At 34.3% G+C, this 17,479-nt stretch overlaps 1 protein-coding gene across 1 annotated transcript; it reads left to right on the plus strand.

Moving 5' to 3' along the window:
• Positions 1 to 5,443: 5,443 nt before the first annotated feature.
• Positions 5,444 to 16,908, plus strand: SHOC1 (shortage in chiasmata 1). The gene is made up of 9 exons (XM_085718205.1): positions 5,444 to 5,791; positions 8,689 to 8,748; positions 8,834 to 8,923; positions 9,246 to 9,317; positions 9,960 to 12,109; positions 13,183 to 13,390; positions 13,792 to 14,292; positions 14,698 to 16,269; positions 16,618 to 16,908. The coding sequence occupies exons 1-9, from the start codon at positions 5,489 to 5,491 to the stop codon at positions 16,696 to 16,698; spliced, it is 5,037 nt and encodes a 1,678-aa protein (XP_085574331.1). The 5' UTR covers positions 5,444 to 5,488; the 3' UTR covers positions 16,699 to 16,908.
• Positions 16,909 to 17,479: the final 571 nt, after the last annotated feature.

The following is a 17,479-nucleotide window of genomic DNA, read 5'->3' on the forward strand; positions in this document are numbered from 1 at the left end:
CTCCTCAAGGTCGTCACCCATGATGCAACAAAAAAATCATATGTAAGAGTCCATCTCCTCTTACAATTCACCTATGTAAAGTCCATCTCCTTTACATTTCAACATATGACTCAATATGATTATGATGCATGGACATACAAGTAAAGACCCAATAATGCAAAACCCCAACAATTATATCACCAACAACAATGTAAAAGTCCATCTCCTTTTACATTAATCAACTCAACAACAATTGCATTATCAAGTGTTCACGTCCACACAATCAATCAATCATAATTCAACTAAGAGTCATCAACATGGATCAACATATATCAACATCAACCACGAATTATCACAACAATTCCATATGCTCCTCACAAACCAAGTAAAATGGAACAACACAACATTTCATGACATTCATCACATTCGACCTTCAACAATCATCCACATATCATCAATCAATCATATAAAACTATTCATGAGAGGTTTATAAGGTAGTCGGCTCTTAAAACCATTTCCACCCAAGTTCGTCTCTAATTTCACCATTTTAAATAATTGAAGCTTTTGAATTAAAATCAAGTAAACAAGATTCAATGCCTCAACTAAGTATACCTCTAGGCTACATACAAGTGCAGTAGAACATACAATTACGTTGCATCGGCTAAACACGACGAAATCATGAAAATCACCAAGTTTGTCTCTTGGTATCATTTTGCAAAACCAATTCTTTTACAAAACGAAACCAAGTTAGATTCATCACCTCATAGATTAAGTACCATTAAACACCTTAATTGAACTCATAAAACATAAGTTTGAAATTAGGAAACAATCCATAAGGTTTGGGTTGACTTAGAAATAGTTATGCGGATTTTTCGTAAAATTTCATCAAGACCACCTTGGAGTATTTTCCTCATAACTCAAAAACCAAAAATCATTTTCAAGTCAAACCAAAGCCTCTGGGAAGCTAACAAAATTATCTACAACTTTCATGTTTACACTGAAGGCCAATTCAAAACAGAAACGTGTGAAAAAGACGCAAGAACGCAAAACAGAGCATGCTGCCACTGTGCAGCTCGCCATGGCTAGTGAATCTACTCGCGAGGCGAGTAAGCTCACAGGGAGCACCTCCTGCTCGCCTCCAACTCGCCTCCAGCTCGCTGTGGCGAGTTGGGACAGTCCTGTTACAAGAAAAACTCATTTTTTCACCCCAAAACCCCAATTTTGACTTCCCAAAGCTCAAATTTGATCCCAAAGTTTGTTTAAACATTTCCAAACATGAAAAGACACTCAAAATCATGTAAAACTTGCACCAAAACATCCTTACAACAAAAATCATCATTTGACCTATTTTTATGAAAACTTCAAGAACAACACAAATTCATAACAACATCAAAGATTATGATTACTGAAGGTTTCTAACATCAACAACAACACCTCACAACATCAACAACAACAACCAATCATGAATTCATCACAATTCATCAACAACAACATCTCATATGTACATGATTTAAGCATACATATGTACATGATTTAAGCTTGCAATTTCATCATCAACAACTCAATTAACATTCAATTTACATATCCAAACATTGCATCACAACATAAGCATGAATTTCACAATTAATTTCACAAATAATCAATTATTCAAATAAGCACTTATGTAAAGAATTAGGGTAGAAGCTACAACTAAGTGATTATGATCAAAGACTAACCCCCTTACCTTAATTCTTCAAAATCAACACTAAGGCTTCACTTTAGCTCCAATCCTAGCTCTAATCCTTGAAGCTTGACCTCTCTCTAGCTTTCTCTAGATTCTTCTCTTCAAACCCTTTCTTTCTCTCTCTATCTATCTCTATCTCTTCTCAATTGTAAATGTTGGTAAAACCCTATTTCTCTACTAACAAGAGTTTATATAGGTTCACCTAATTGGACTTAACTCACAAAACCTTAATGGGCCTAACCTATTTCTATTCTAACCAAAATGTTACTACTCACTTAACGGTAAAATGTAATATTAAAGGTCACTTACCGGTAATAAAATAAATCACTACACTCTCCGGTAACTTAGTAAAATAACATCCCTCATAACACTAAAAACAATCTTCAGAAAAATTACTAAATTACCCCTACTCATAAAATGACCAAAATACCCCGAGTCCAAATGACTAAAATACCCTTATAACACCGAATTCTATGATTCCCAACCAAAAATACACACAGAGACAATTAATCACATACACGCACACACAAAAGCAATTAAATAAATAATAAAATAAATCTAGCGAAAAATCAGGCTGTTACAAACACCACAGCAAAAGAGGAACAACCACCTACAAAGCAAACAAAAACACCAAGACAAGGCCCAAAAAACCCCCAGAACCGCACCCTTATCTCGTGAGGCACTCACGTGGGTTCCAACACCACTTATAGTATAAAGGCTTAATTACACTTTTGGTCCTCGTGTTTTGGCCTACTCGCGAAATTGGTCCTGCCCTTTTAAAACAGAACAAAATTGTCCTTCAGTTATCATTTTTGTTGCAGTTTTAGTCCTTACCCCCATTTTACCTCCCAAAAACGCTGATGTGTCGCATTTTTTGATGAGGTGTCCAAAAAAGCACTTAGGTGGCAATTCCAACATGGAAAATCACATTAACATGTCATCAAATCAACTTTTTTAAAATTAGGAAAATCATTTTAACATTTAAAAAATTAAAAGTAAAAGAAATTAAAAAGAAATTGAATATTTCATAAGAACAATTGAACCCTAATTCCCAAATCCTTTTCAATTCTTTCCATCTTCAATTCCTTTCATTTTTTTCTCCACCCTCCACCATCGATTTCTCCTCCCCGTTCTCTTATCCTTCCCTGTTTTCCTCCTTCTAACATTAATCTCCCAAATCTCCTTTAAAAAAAAACATTAATCTCCCAAATCAACACAAACTTTCTTCTCTCTCTTTCCCCCACCCCCCTCTCTCGTCGTCATTGTTTCTGGCTACCGACGAGCCACTTCGGCTCCGACTGCGTTTTCCAGCGAGTTGAGTTCAGTGCAAAAATTAAAGGGTTAGAAAATCAAACCCCTAAAATCATTACTTCAATAAACTCAACTTCCTCAATAACACAATTGTGACAACCCTTTCTCTACCACAAATCAAAGATCCCTTTTCTATACTCACAAATCTGAGAAAAAAAAAATTCAAATTTCTATCAACCCTTTCTCTATCCTTTCGTTCTTTTCACTGGTTTTCCATATCTGGGTTCGTTTTGGGTTTTTATTTTGTAGTTTGATGAAGATAGAAGTGAGAAGCTACTGATGGGCGAAGATTTTATTGTTGTTGATGTTGGTGTAGAACACGCTGCAATTGTTGATAGAGTTGTGGTTGTTTTTGTTGAAATTGAGTCTTTGTGATTGTTGAAAAGGTTGTTGCTATTGTTGTTGATGATGAAGAAGAAATTGTTGTTTATTGTTGTTGAAAATAGAGGATTTACTTAAGATCTTGAATATGTTGTTGGAATTGTTTTGAGAAAAAAGGGACATGTTTGGACTGGGTGAAGGTGCAGGAGTGAGAGTGGAGAGTGTACGTTGGTGTTGCATTTGTGTTGTTGAGAGACAGAATTCATGCTTTGCTCCCTCAAATTGCTTCCCTGATGAATGGATTTGAATGATAATGTGATGGTCAAATCTCTAGGCCCAAACTTGATGATGATGACAGTGAAGAGATTGAGAGAGTTGGTGATTTCTTGGTTTGATTTTAAGAACCCTAATTATTTAGTTTATGTTTTCATATTTTTAATTAATAAATTATTTTCCAATTAAAAAAATTGATATGAAATGTTTTTGTTTTAATTTCAGAAATGTTTTAATTATTTTTCAATTAAAAAATTTTAATTGATGACATGTCAATGTGATTTTCCATGTTGGAATTGCCACCTAAGTGCTTTTTTGGACACCTCAAAAAAAATGTGACACATCAGCGTTTTTGGGAGGTAAAATGAGGGGAACGACTAAAACTGCAACAAAAATGATAACTGAAGGACAATTTTGTTCTGTTTTAAAAGGGCAGAACCAATTTCGCGAGTAGGCTAAAACACGAGGACCAAAAGTGTAATTAAGCCTAGTATAAACACTCCGGAATCTTTAAACGAGCAAGACTCCATCGCGACGACAACACCTTGATCTCGTCCACAACATTCAACACTTCACAAACCTTGTCATTGAAAATTTTATCGTTTCTAGCTTTCCAAATCAACCAAATTGCGGCATGCCAAATTAATCTAAATCCCCTCATAATCTTCTTAATGCTAGCTCCCGCATTCCAACAAAACCAATGATTAAACAAATTCAGGGGCATTATGAACGATATATCAATCCAAGCAGACAATTCTAACCACACGCCTCTCATCACCGGACAATGCAAAAAGAGATGATTTGAGGTTTCTAACGCTCCATCACACAAAACATAATCTATATATATAAAGAAAACAACCATTTTCAGGACTTTTGTGCTGAATTTTTTCTATCAAAAATGGACTCAATTTTCAATACAAATAACTCATGTAAAAAATAGATATGAATAAATTTAAATATTAAAAAATGTATCAAACAAGATATGAATATATATATATATATATATATATATATATGTGTGTGTGTGTGTGTGTGTGTGTGTGTGTGTGTGTGTGTGTGTGTGTGTGTGTGTGTGTGTGTGTGTGTGTGTGTATATATATATGATTTTTTTCATTTATAATTTAAAAAGTGTAACAAACTAGATGAGTATATTTATACTTACTTTATTATTATCCCAATTATATCATTAAACAACTTTTTCTATAATAAAGATTGTTGTTGGTGTCACAAAAAAAAAAGAATTTAGATTATATTTTTTTGTTATATTGTTGGTGTTATTGAAATAGATAATCATGTTTAATTTGGTTTGTCATAACTAGAAAGCAACAAAAAATTATATTTTTAGTTTTCATCAAAATCAAAATTTCATAAAAAAAAACATAATTCATAATTTTTAAATTTTAGCGCAGTAAAAATAGCGGAAAGTGTGCCCGTCTTTCGCTAGTACATATAAAAATCATAGGTCACATTTTTTTTTTAGGAAAATCATATGTCACTATACATCAGCGTTGTTGCATTGAACGTGTTAAACAGAAGCATAAGTCGTCCGGTAGCAATTTAAGTATAATAAAAGATAAAGGGTAAATATGACTTTTAGTTAAAATAATAAGGGTAAAAATGAAATAAAAGATAATAAACTATAAGTTATAAACTCAAACGCTACTTCAAATAACGTTTGAAAAATAAATTATAAGCTCGTTACTAAAAGAATGTTATCAAACAGAGTTTTTTTTGGTGAGACAAGCTTATAAGCTATTCGTTATAAGCTAACTTCTTGGTCTTACCAAACAGACCCTATAGTGTAGTCCTATAAATACCCAAATTTAAGCGCCAAATTCAATTTTCATTCATCTTCTTCTCTTTTTTCTCTTCCCCCCAAAAATGCGAACACGCTTTCTAAACAACGACTACTTTACACTTCCACCATCACAATCCCCTTTCCTCCACCTTCCCGTCCCTCGTCTCCCTACACCGTCGTCCACCACCGCAAACCACCACCACCACCACCTCTTCTCTCCTCTCCCCAACCTCTCCCTCCACCTCGATCCTTTCCCGATCGAATCCGCTCTCTCCTCCTTTCTCTCCGCGGTTCTTCCTCACCGAATCAGCGTTGAAGAGAACGATCTAACGGTTTTGAATCCAGATCGTGATTCCTCCGTTGCTGAATTTCGAAATTGCGAGGAGGTTCGTTACGGTTTTAGTTTACGTTTTGTGAAGAGTTAATGTGCTTTGATATTCGTGAAGATTTTTTAGTTGATTTTCGTTCGTTACTGTTAGCATTTCATTTTGCTCTGGAAATTGTGATTCTATGTGCTTTACGTGTTTGAATTTTTGATTGTGTCGCTGGCTTTGAAAATTGTGAGCTTAGTTTCGATTTTCAATTCACGTTTTCCTTCTTTGATGAAGATTTTATGCATTTACATTCTCGTGTAGATCTTGTGTTGATCTTCACTTGAGGCGAGGTTAGCGTTTTCATTTCGCTTGAAAATTGAGATTCTATGTGATTTACGTGTTTGAATTTTTGATTGCGTTGCAGAATTTGAAAATTGCGAGGTTAGTTTTTCAGTTCACGTTTTGCTTCTCCGATGAAGAGTTGATGCGTTTTGATCTTTGTGTATATTTTGTGTTGATTTTCGTTTGTTACTGTTAGATTTTCATTTCGCTCTGAAAATTGAGATTCTGTGTTACTTTCAATTTTAAAGTCCCAACGTTAGTTTTAATTTCTAGATTGAGATTCTAGTGTAACGTAGTTGCCGAATTTCAAAATCACGTGGTTAGTTTCAATTTTCAGTTTACATTTTGTTTCTCGAATGAAGAATTAGAACATCTTGATCCGTGTGTAGATTTTGTGTTGATTTTAGTTTGTTGCTGTTAACATTTTACTCTGAAAATTGTGATTCTATGTGCTAGTGGTGATGATTTTGGTCCGTCACTGTTGGCACACTGAAAATTGCGTTGTAGCGAAAAGTAGACTTAATCTTCGAAGTTAGTTTCAGTTTACGTTTTGATTCTATGATGAAGATTTGATGTGTTTATTCTCGTGTAGATTTTGTGTTGACTTTCGTTTGTAACCAATAGCACTCTGAAAGTCGAGATTCTATGCGCTCGTTGTGTTTATTTTTGTTCGTCATTGTTGCCACTCTGAAAATGGCGTTGCTGCGAAACGTAGACTCAATCTTCGAAGTTAGTTTCAGTTTACGTTTTGATTCTCTGATGAAGATTTGATGTGTTCATTCTCGTGTAGATTTTGTGTCGACTTTCGTTTGTAACTGATACCACTCTGAAAGTCGAGATTCTATGTGCTCATTGTGTTCATTTTCGTTACTCACTGGTAGCATTCTGAAAACTGCATTGTAGCGAGAAGTTCATTTTATTTTTGAAGTTGATTTTGCTTCTCTGATGAAGAATTAGTGCATTTTGAGCCTCATGTCGATTTTATGTTGATTTTCATTTGTTTGTTACTGTTAGCATTACATTTCACTCTGAAAATTGAGATTCTATGTGCGAGTTGTTTTCAGTTTTCTTTTTGCTTTTCTGATGAAGACTTGATGTAATTTGTCGATTTTTGTTTGTTACTGTTAGCATTTTACTCTGAAAATTGAGATTCTATTTCTATGTGCTTGATTTTGAATTTTAAAATCGTGAGGTTAGTTTCAAATTCAGTTTACTTTTTGTTACTCCGATGAGAGTTAATGTGTTTTACTCCGATGCGAGTTAATGTGTTTCCATCAGAGTGTAATTTTTTTTATTGATTTTTTATCGTTATTGTTGGCAATTTACTCTGAAAATTGAGATTCTATGTGCTCTTTGTTTTTGAATTTCAAAATTGCGAGGTTAGTTTCAAATTCAGTTTACTGATGAAGAATTAATATGTTTCGATTTTCATGTAGATTACGTTGATTTTCGTTAGAAACTGTTAGCATTTCATTTTACTCTGAAAATTGAGACTCTATGTCCTCGTCATTTTCGAATATTTGATTGCATTTCCGAATTTTAAAATTGTGTGGTTAATTTAAATTTTCTGTTGACTTTTTTTGCCTTCGATGAAGAATTGTTGTGTTTTGATCCTCGTATAGAGTTTGTGTTGATTTTTCCATTTTCACTAGTAGCGTTTTATTTTACACTAAAAAAATGATATTATACGTGCACATGATTTTTGGATGTTTCATCTCTGGCGGAATTTCAAAATCGCGAGGTTAGTTTCAGTGATTCAGTTTAGGTTTTGTTTCTCCGAGGAAGAATTAATGTGTTTTGATCTTTGTGTAGGTTGTGTTGATTTTCGTTCGGTACTGTTAGCATTTCATTTCGCTCTGAAAATTGAGATTTTATGTGCTCGTTGTTTTTGTATGTTTTATTTTCGTTGCAGAATTTCAAAATTGCGACGTTAGTTTCAGTTTACATTTTGCTTTCCCAACGAACAATTGATGCGTTTCGATCTTCATGTATATTGTGTTGATTTTCATTTTTCACTGTTTGCATTTTACTCTGAAAATTTTGATTCTACGTGCTCATTGCGGCGAGAAGCAGATTTTGTAACTCTGATGAAATTTTTCTGTTTTTTATCTCATTGGTCCTAGTGTAGTTGTTTCGATTTTCGTTCCACACTGTTATCATTTCATTTCACTCTGAAAAATGAGAATATCTTTGTTCATTGTTTTTGGATGTTTTGATTGTGTAGCAGCGAGAAGTAGATTATATTTTTGAAGTTAATTTCAGTTTACTTTTCGTTTCTCCCGTGAAGAATTAGTGTTTCAATCCTCATGTAGATTCTGTGTTGATTTTCGTTTGTCACCATCAGTGTTTTATAATACTCTGAAAATTGAGATTTTATGTGATTGTTGTTTTTTTTTTTTTTGTTTTATTTTGAGTTGCTGAATTTCAAAATTGTGAGGTTAGTTTAAGTTCATGTTTTGATTCTCCGATGAAGAATTGACATGCTTCGATCTTAACGAAGATTGTGTTATTTTCGTTCATTACTGTTAGTATTTCATTTCACTCTGAAAACTGAGATTCTATGTGCAATTCTATAAGAAGCTTACTGAATGTGCTTGTCATTTTTTAATGTTTTTATTGCGTTGCAGCTAGAAGCAGATTTTATATTCGAAGATCATGTCTCCAGTGCTGATATTGAAGTTTCCAAAGTAAACTGACACTTCTTCTCCCTGAAATTTTTATTCATTTAGTTTATTTATTTTTGTTAGATCTAATAATTTATATCGTTTGCAGGAGAGTGAAACGGTTACTCGTGGTGATGAAAACAAAGTTGTTTATGAACCAATTCAATTCGAAACACCTGAGCAGTGGGACGCACTCTTGGTGAGATGCTTGTTTCTAGTTTTGTAGTAATAATAACAACTTGTTCTGTTTATGGAATTTGATTTTTGAACCTTTAGCTTCATTTTTTTATTTCTTTGTATGCTAACTAGTGTTGTCAATCGCGAATATTGAAAATAGTGGTTTCTTCAAATTCTGTTAAATTTATGTGCTATGGCACTGCCATTGATAACACTATAACATATCATAAACTGCTATTTGACAACACTGATGCCGACTTCTTGCACTGATGCTGACTTCTTGCACTCTTAGCATGTTAATTCAATCTTTACGTTTTTTTTTTTTTTTTAAATGTATTTTAAAGGAAAATGTATGCTTCACTGAGAAGGAGATGATGGAAATGCTGTCTCAAACTCCAGAGGTTGAAAATTGCATGGTAATTACTCTATAATATATAGCCACTCTTATGTTCACTTTGTTTTATTACACCTTTTACTTTTGCTGTAAGTTTGCGGGCTTGCGTTGTCAGAGTATGAACCTTTATATAGATTCTGTAAAGGAGTCTGATGGTCTCCTATTGAAGTAATTACATTGTTTCATTCTTGTAAACTTTATTATAATAAATGTTGATACATATTAATATATGGATTTAAAGGATATGCACTGTCGGTGTAAAACAGCTTTACATTGACATTCACTATTTTTTCCATAACCCTCACCCTTGTATGGGTAGTTAGAAGTTAGTAATGTGACTTGGAAGTATTGTGCTCTCCCATTCGGTGTCAGTGTAAAATTATTTTACACTGGCGGTGCATGCCCATTAAACTCTTGATATGTTAGTATCTTATTTATTTTTGTTTGTTGAGTTTGCAATATGGTGGATCTAAATATACTCTTTTAGTTTTTTACATCTTGCATTATGCAGGAATAAGGATGGCCTTTTAAACACAAAAGAATGGATTTTGAGAAACATATTTTATATAGTGATAGGACATAAGCAAAGATTTAAATTTTTTGTTATTCAAGTGTGCTTGTCTGCGAATTTGATAGGGAACAAGTTCCTGTGTTTTCCTTGCAGGAAATGCTCATGCCTGAGTCATTGAGACAGTACCCTTACGAGGATCTAGAATCAGTATCAAGGATTGAGGATGTTATTTCTGAGTACCTGAAGGGGGAGAATGCATGTGCTTCAGAAGGTAATATACCTGTTCAGCACCTGCCACACTCTGAGATAAAGATGTTTCTCATGTTGGAAGTGGACGAGGAAAGTTTGGGAATTCCCACAAGCTTATCTATGGTAGATATTGTTGAATCATATTTCGGGAATATCAAACCTCAAAGTTTTGATGAACGATATCAGTCGATAACAGAGGGCAAGGAACTTTTGGATTCTGAGATGCATGAAATGGTGAAGTTGTTTTCTGAAGACTGTGTATCAAAGAAGAGTTTGGTGTTATCAGATATATTTCCTGAAAGAGATTTTATAAATATGCTGGAAAGTGAACAAGTGGATAGGAATGTTGCCCTGGATGGGACTGTGCAGGCTAATAGTGCTTTGTTAGTGAATTTAATTACTTTCCAGGAGTTCGTGTTCTTTGATGAGGACATGATTAATACCTTTGAAGCTTTTTATGACACAAGAGCATCAAATGATCTAGAAGAAACAAGTGACTGGATGTTCATGAAAGAGTTTAACTTTAAGACTTTTGATGAATTGATTGTTAGTAATGAGATGGCATTAGGAGATGACAAATTCAAATCATTGCCTGTACCTGTAATCTCTGATCACAAAAAGATGATATATGTACATGATATCATTGAAGAACTATTTTCCAACATGAAGATCCAACCCCTATCTGCGTCTGATGGAATTTACTTAAACTGGGATCTACTGGAAGAAGATAAATGCAGTTACAATATATCAAACTGGTATCATAACATATGGGCCAAGATAGATATGAACAGCCATGATTTCGGAGAAGAGTCTCTTGACAACTGGAAATGGATACTTGAGTTGGTTTTCTTTGGTGATACTTCAGGGGCTTGTGACCTTCAAAATAGTGAAGAGTTGCAGAAGTTGCTTTCTGAAAGCATTTCTCAGCTTGACAATCGGCCTGTAGAATTTCCTGCGAGCACACTCTTAGAACATGGAGCTTCCAATAAAGGATGCTGTGAACAATTACCTGGGAAAAAGGCACAGAGGGCTTCATCATTATTTAAGCCAACGTCAGAAATCAGCAACCTTAGTCATACTAGAGGTAAATGTGACCTTCAACAAAGTGAAGAGTTGCAGAAGTTGCTTTCTGATAGCATTTCTCAGCCTGACAATCAGCCTGTAGAATTTGCTGCAGGCAAAGTAGTAGAAAATGGATCTTTCAATGAAGGACATCAAGAACAGTTACCAGAAATAAATGCAGAGAGGGCTTCATTATTATTTAAGTCTATGTCAGAAATCAGCAACTTTGATTATTTCTTAAACCCTCAAAAAGCAACTGCCAAGGAGAGTTGTTGTTTTGGAGTAGACTCCACCAATGCTAATGTTAATATCCCAAAAGTTACATCCACCGCATTGAAAGCTGGTCTACAATCACAAGGGTGGCACACTGTTTTGCATAAAGTTAAGCTGTCTGACAATATTGTGGCACTTGCTACATATTTTGAAAAAAGCTATGTGGCCATTTTGCAGAGTGATACAGAGCTGGCAAAGACACATAAATCAGATGTTCATTATTTTGAATTGCTGAGTCTTCAAAAACACAAGCTGATTGAATTCCATGTAAATGGAAATAATATGTCGTTTATTGTGTTAAGTGCAATTAAACAGGCAGTTTGGTACTTGTGTTTCTATGGTCTCAACCCAGCATGCTTGTATGTAGACAAACTATGTCAAAACATAGACTACTTGAAATCAAGATTAGGCATCCTCCAATCTTTGATCAAAGATGAAAATAGGAAGATGGAAAGCAATATTTCTATGGCACACTCGTCGCTGATAACTGTCAGGGAAATTTTACTGGCAAACATCAAACATGATAGTTTGAAAGCTTTAATTGTGGCTGAAGAAGTATTCTGGGGGTCTTTGAAAAGTCTCCTTCTCTTCCTGGGATTATCATACAGTGAACTAAATACTTCGTACAGAAGTCAGCCATATGCAAATATTCTTCCTGGTGACACTGATACTAAAATGAAGGGACTTCTGAGTTCAGACTGCTTGCTGGTTTCATACAGGTAAGCAGTTGTTTCTATATAATTTATTCAGTATTGTCATTCGTACATAACGGAAAATAGCGGTTTGTTCAAATTAAGTGGCGCTGCAGTGCTATAGCATCGCTATAGATTATAGTTTATATTTGACAACACTTTTTACTAAATTCAGTGGCACTTTTTACAAGAGTGGGTGCTCAAATTCTGCTACACCATAGCTGCTATATGACAACGCTAATTTTTGTTTTCTCACATTGTACTTCTTTTTAAAACTACATATTTTTTAGCATGCTTTTTTAAAACTTTTTCAAATGATATATCCTTTTAATGAGGGTCAAATAGGTTTTATCCTTCATTAGTTAGAAGTACAGGAAAATCAATGAAAACCTTAAACCCTACCTTTATTTAACATTTGGAGTTATCTTTAAATATGGTCCATGCAGTTAACTCTTTATAGTAAAACAAAACTTTGATTGTTGTTAATGAGTATCACCGATAATAGTTAAGGAATAGTAAATGAAAACTATTTATTGAGAAGTACATCATTTAATCCAGTGGGTACCTAAAATGTTTTACTTTTTATTTAATATTTTCAATTTTTGAATCTTTACGAAGATCTGCTCTGCCATTTGGGTTAGTATTAAATTTAGGATTTTTTTTTTCTAACGGACTAAATTTAGGATTTATGTTTCTGGAATGATAAAATACTCATTCAGTAAGTGCATGCTTTGAGTCTGAAAATGTTAACCTCACGTTGCTACTGTTATTTTAAAAGGACACTAACTTCCTTTCTATATTCTTAATTCAATTGATTGATTGCAAGTTGTGAACATAATGCAGTACATATGCTTTTTTGGTGGTACGTTCTGCTACGAAACTAAGTAATTCGTTTTTTTTTTTTTTTGTTTTTTGTTTTTTTTTCGTTTTGAGCAACGTAATTGCTTTGTTAATTGAAGGTATGTCTGTCCATTTTTATCATTCAACAAATTTGGCATTATCTTGGAATATGCATAATGGAGCAATATACTTTTTTTGGTGGAATGTTGTTGGTCATATACTTCTGTTATGAGACTAAGTAACTGCTTTGTTAATTGAAGGAATGTTTCTCCATTGTTTCCATTCAACAAATTTGGCATTATCTTGGAATATGGTGGTCCAAATGACTCATCTAGAATATCTGAACTTCCACCAAACTCGGTTGGATTGCCTACTCTTCATTTTTTGACGGTTGAGTTGGATGACCATGCTGCTCTGAAAGCACTCTGTCAAGGTGTTGAAATGCCCCCATACTCTGAAACGTTGCTGGTAATCCTCTCTGACTATACATAGTTTATTGCTTATAGAATTTAGATTACATACACAATATGATGTCGCAAATAATATCGAAACCACTTATTTAGAAGTTTCTGATTATATATCTGGTATTTGCACTGGAATATGGTTTATGATAGACTGAACTGGTATTAGAAAGAGAAATCAACAATAATCAATTAAACAGAGAGACTTTATTAGGAACAATACCCTGGATCAATGTGATACAGATGTGGAAATCAAATGGTTTCATTTGTCTACTTCTTTAATTGGAATTACTGACTTAACTGCATCAGCTGATTGGCACTCTAGTTTCTTGGCTTATACTTTTTTACTGACCAATGAAATGAAATATTAAAAACTCACTCATGAAATTGACAATGATTGTCTTCTAGGAAACTGAGGCTCCTCTTCTTTTCAATCACAAGGAAAGTATGGTGAATCGAAAATTAGAGCGACTACTGAACTTTTATCCTGTGGAACAGAGATATGATATAAATTCTTCAAAGACTGCACTTGAAGCAGACAATTTTGTGCCTCTAATTCCTTCTGTGAAAACTGATCATAGCCATCAAAGCTTGGAATCTTTTTCTGGATCGGTCATCATTGTGAATACTCAAAATGTAGATAAGGAAATGATAGTGTCTAGAAGAAGTTCTTACCAAGTAATTCTTGCGATGGAGAAAGGAGGAATTCAAGTTGTTGAACGTGATTTAGATTTACCAGTTGATATTATATTAAGTTCAGCAGTTTGCTTGGCATGGTATGATAGCAGAAACCTAGGGAAGAAAGCAACTCCAGCAACTGAGGCATCTTCAAGTTTGTCATTATGTGTTGAGAATATTGCAACTGACATTCTTCCGTTGCTTAGTTTTTACTTCAGTAGCTGCTTTCTGGTAATCAATTTTTCACATTAATTACACGTGTTATGTGATTTTTTTTTTCAACTGCTTCTATAAAACAACGTTCTGTCAATGGGGCTTGAGAAAAATGACAAAGGCGGTTGATGTTGGCTAGAATTGCCAGATATTTTCTTTAGTTGCTATCTGAGTCTGAGAAGCATTTCTGGTAGAAAGAATGTGAATATAGACCCCTTGAATGATTAATGTCTCACTGAGTAAAAACATTCAAATAAAAGGATCAGAGTGAAGAGGAATTAAGGGATTTTCATCATTGTTTTCATTGGGAAACTGATAAACATAGTTTGCTGAATCTGATTTTGTTGATATATGGTGGTTGTTTAATATATTATTGACCACCTGTACCTTGAACTGATTTTAATATTTTTGTTTTCCTTTGAGGTCTTTGAAGGAGAATTTAACTTTCTTTCTACTGTTATGGAGTCCTCGGATGGACTTTATGCAGCAGCAACAAGTCTGGGAATTGATTTGCAGATTTTCTTCTCGTACTCACCTGAGTTGACCAATGAAGTTATGATAAACTGCATTAAGAGTACTGCCATTCTGACAAGTGGTTTGTATGCTAAAATGCCTGATTCAGTTACTCTAGCTGAGTCATTTCTTACACAATTTCCTGGAATAAATCCTTTGACAGCACATTCTATACTATCTTTAGGGGTCACACTTAATCAGTTTCTTGCATGGTCACACGAACAAAGGGTACGTGTTTTGGAAAAATATAATGTCCCAGAAGAAAGTCTTTCCCTATTGAGTGTTTTATGCAGATATGGTGAACGGGAGGATTCAAAATCTATACTGACAGACTGCTCCTCTTCGGTATCTTCTGGTCAAGACTCAGATAGGTGTCGCTTTTATCAAGCTGACAATAAAAGAAAAAGAACAAACTCTGCAATCAATGATCAGAATGATGAACTGTTGCAATTCGAAACACTAAACCATGTTGAGGCTATCCCAGATCCATCTACTTTGCAAAATCCTTTTAATCTTGGTATGTCAAGAGATGCTGTGAGGTCCAGAGACTTGGGAAAATCTAGTTTGTACACGAGTGATGCGTTTTACCAGAAGCAAAGAAAGATTGCGACAACAACAAGAAACCATTCCAGAGTATCTCCATCATCATGGAACTGCAAAGCTCCCCAAATATCAGAGAATCTAGGACATCCCAGTTTTTCTTCGAAAAATAAAGAATTGTCTCAAAATGAAATAATGGATACTGGTTTGAATTGGCACAACCTTGGTAATTTTGAGAAGCTGCATGAGGACATTAGAGGTGAGGTGGTTGACTTTACTAATAGTCCTCTAGTAGATGAAAGCTTCTCCATTTCTGACTCCATGTATTTCCCAAATTTGATGACCGAGACGGAGAAAGATCACATGAGGAAGAATAAAATTGTAAGAAAATTGTCATTTGATAACAGTATTCAACCGGAATCCAACTCAATATGGGGATCAATGAATGATACAGGAGAAATTGATCACCATGGAGAACCAGATTTTGGAAAAGATGCATTTCCTCTTGATTTCAATCCCCATGGGAGTATTGATTCAACTCCGGTAAGAAACTTCGGAGGAATAACATTCCAGGAGGGAATGTCGTATTTGAGCGAAACTCCACTCTCACGTGTCCGCAGGTCTGGTACTCCGTTAAATCATTCCCCCTGGACAACTGAATTTATTAATAAAGTAAAAGAGAGGAGCAATTTGCGTCAAAAATCAGTATCATCTGGGAATATCAGTTCTTATTTTGGGTACCAGGGGAATATTTCGAAAGCTTCTAAGAAGAGAAGTCCCTCTATACTTGAGTCCTTTAGGTACCAACCTAGTAAAACACCGGGAAATATTCCAGAACAGAAAAGACAGAAGCAATCTGCACAATCTTCAAACTCAGCCAAGAAAGGAAGATATGCCGTTCCCATATCCGCAAGGACTCCTAATGACAAGAGATCGACACAGGTACCTTTTACATCTATTGCTAGTATATACGTGAGTTCCGTATATGTTACTATTTGTATACATGACAATTATGAGGCGAGTCTAATGAATATGCATAGAAAGTGTAAAACAATTTTATACGTAAGCCTAATGATCTAATCATATATTACTATGTAAATATTTTAAGAATTAATAAGACAGTGACATTATGATAAAATGTGATTAATTCATGTGTAAAAAAAATTATACAGTAAAATCAAACTTATAATATTTTGTACAGAGCATCTCGATTTTGGGGGGGACCTGTGATTAAATATGACTATATCTTTCCTGCTGTTCTATTACTCATTGACATTCAGTCTATGGCAGACACTGACATTTGGGAGGAGCGCAAGTGGAGGTCAAACTAAGCTGGTCTGGAGTGATAGAAGAAAATTTCCATATCATTGAAGAGTAGAACGAAGATTTATATTATACGACCCTGTGTTTATCAACATGTTCAAGTGTAGTTTGATAAAACCATAATTACGAAGTACATCTTAGACATGATTTAAGTTTTATGTATTCATATTAAGGATTTATGTTTCCTTAAAATGACAAACTCCCAATTCAATTATCAAAAAATTAAAAGAAGCTAAGTTCCTTTCTGGACTTGATACATTTTCATATTTCTCCACTGAAATAATCAAATTGTTTATAAATAATAATTCATCTGCTGTATAGCCTATCTCATCTATGGGGAAACCGCACATGGTTACCATGTGAATGTATCATTCAACCTGAAAATTTAGCAATTGAGGTCAACTGTTGTTTAGCGTACAAGATAATAGGTCACAATGTCTGAAGTGTACACACATATACAATGGACACAACACTTACACTGACGCATATGCACTGTTAATTTCAGAAAATAGAATTAATTGTATGTGACTACAATTTGAAATGTTGGTGTTACATAGGTCACGACTAAGTGAAGGAACACCTGAAAAGTTATAGTCCTTACTGTTCTTTAGATCATTATGTAGAACTAGCCATCAAAACATATTTCCCCGTCTATCTCTGCATATCTGAATATTTTTCTTCTACTTCTTTTAATTCCATATACTTGTTCCTTTTCTTTAGGAATGCCACTTCATTCAACAATTCACTTGTTACACATGCCATCATGATCATTATTGAATGCAAGCATGTTTTTACATCACTGTTAAGAATGAAAGGGATTTAACAACAA

Source organism: Medicago sativa, chromosome 6, assembly GCF_051527215.1.
Source record: "Medicago sativa cultivar Bolivia chromosome 6, Bolivia_mono, whole genome shotgun sequence".
In the NCBI taxonomy this organism is placed as follows: Eukaryota; Viridiplantae; Streptophyta; class Magnoliopsida; order Fabales; family Fabaceae; genus Medicago; species Medicago sativa.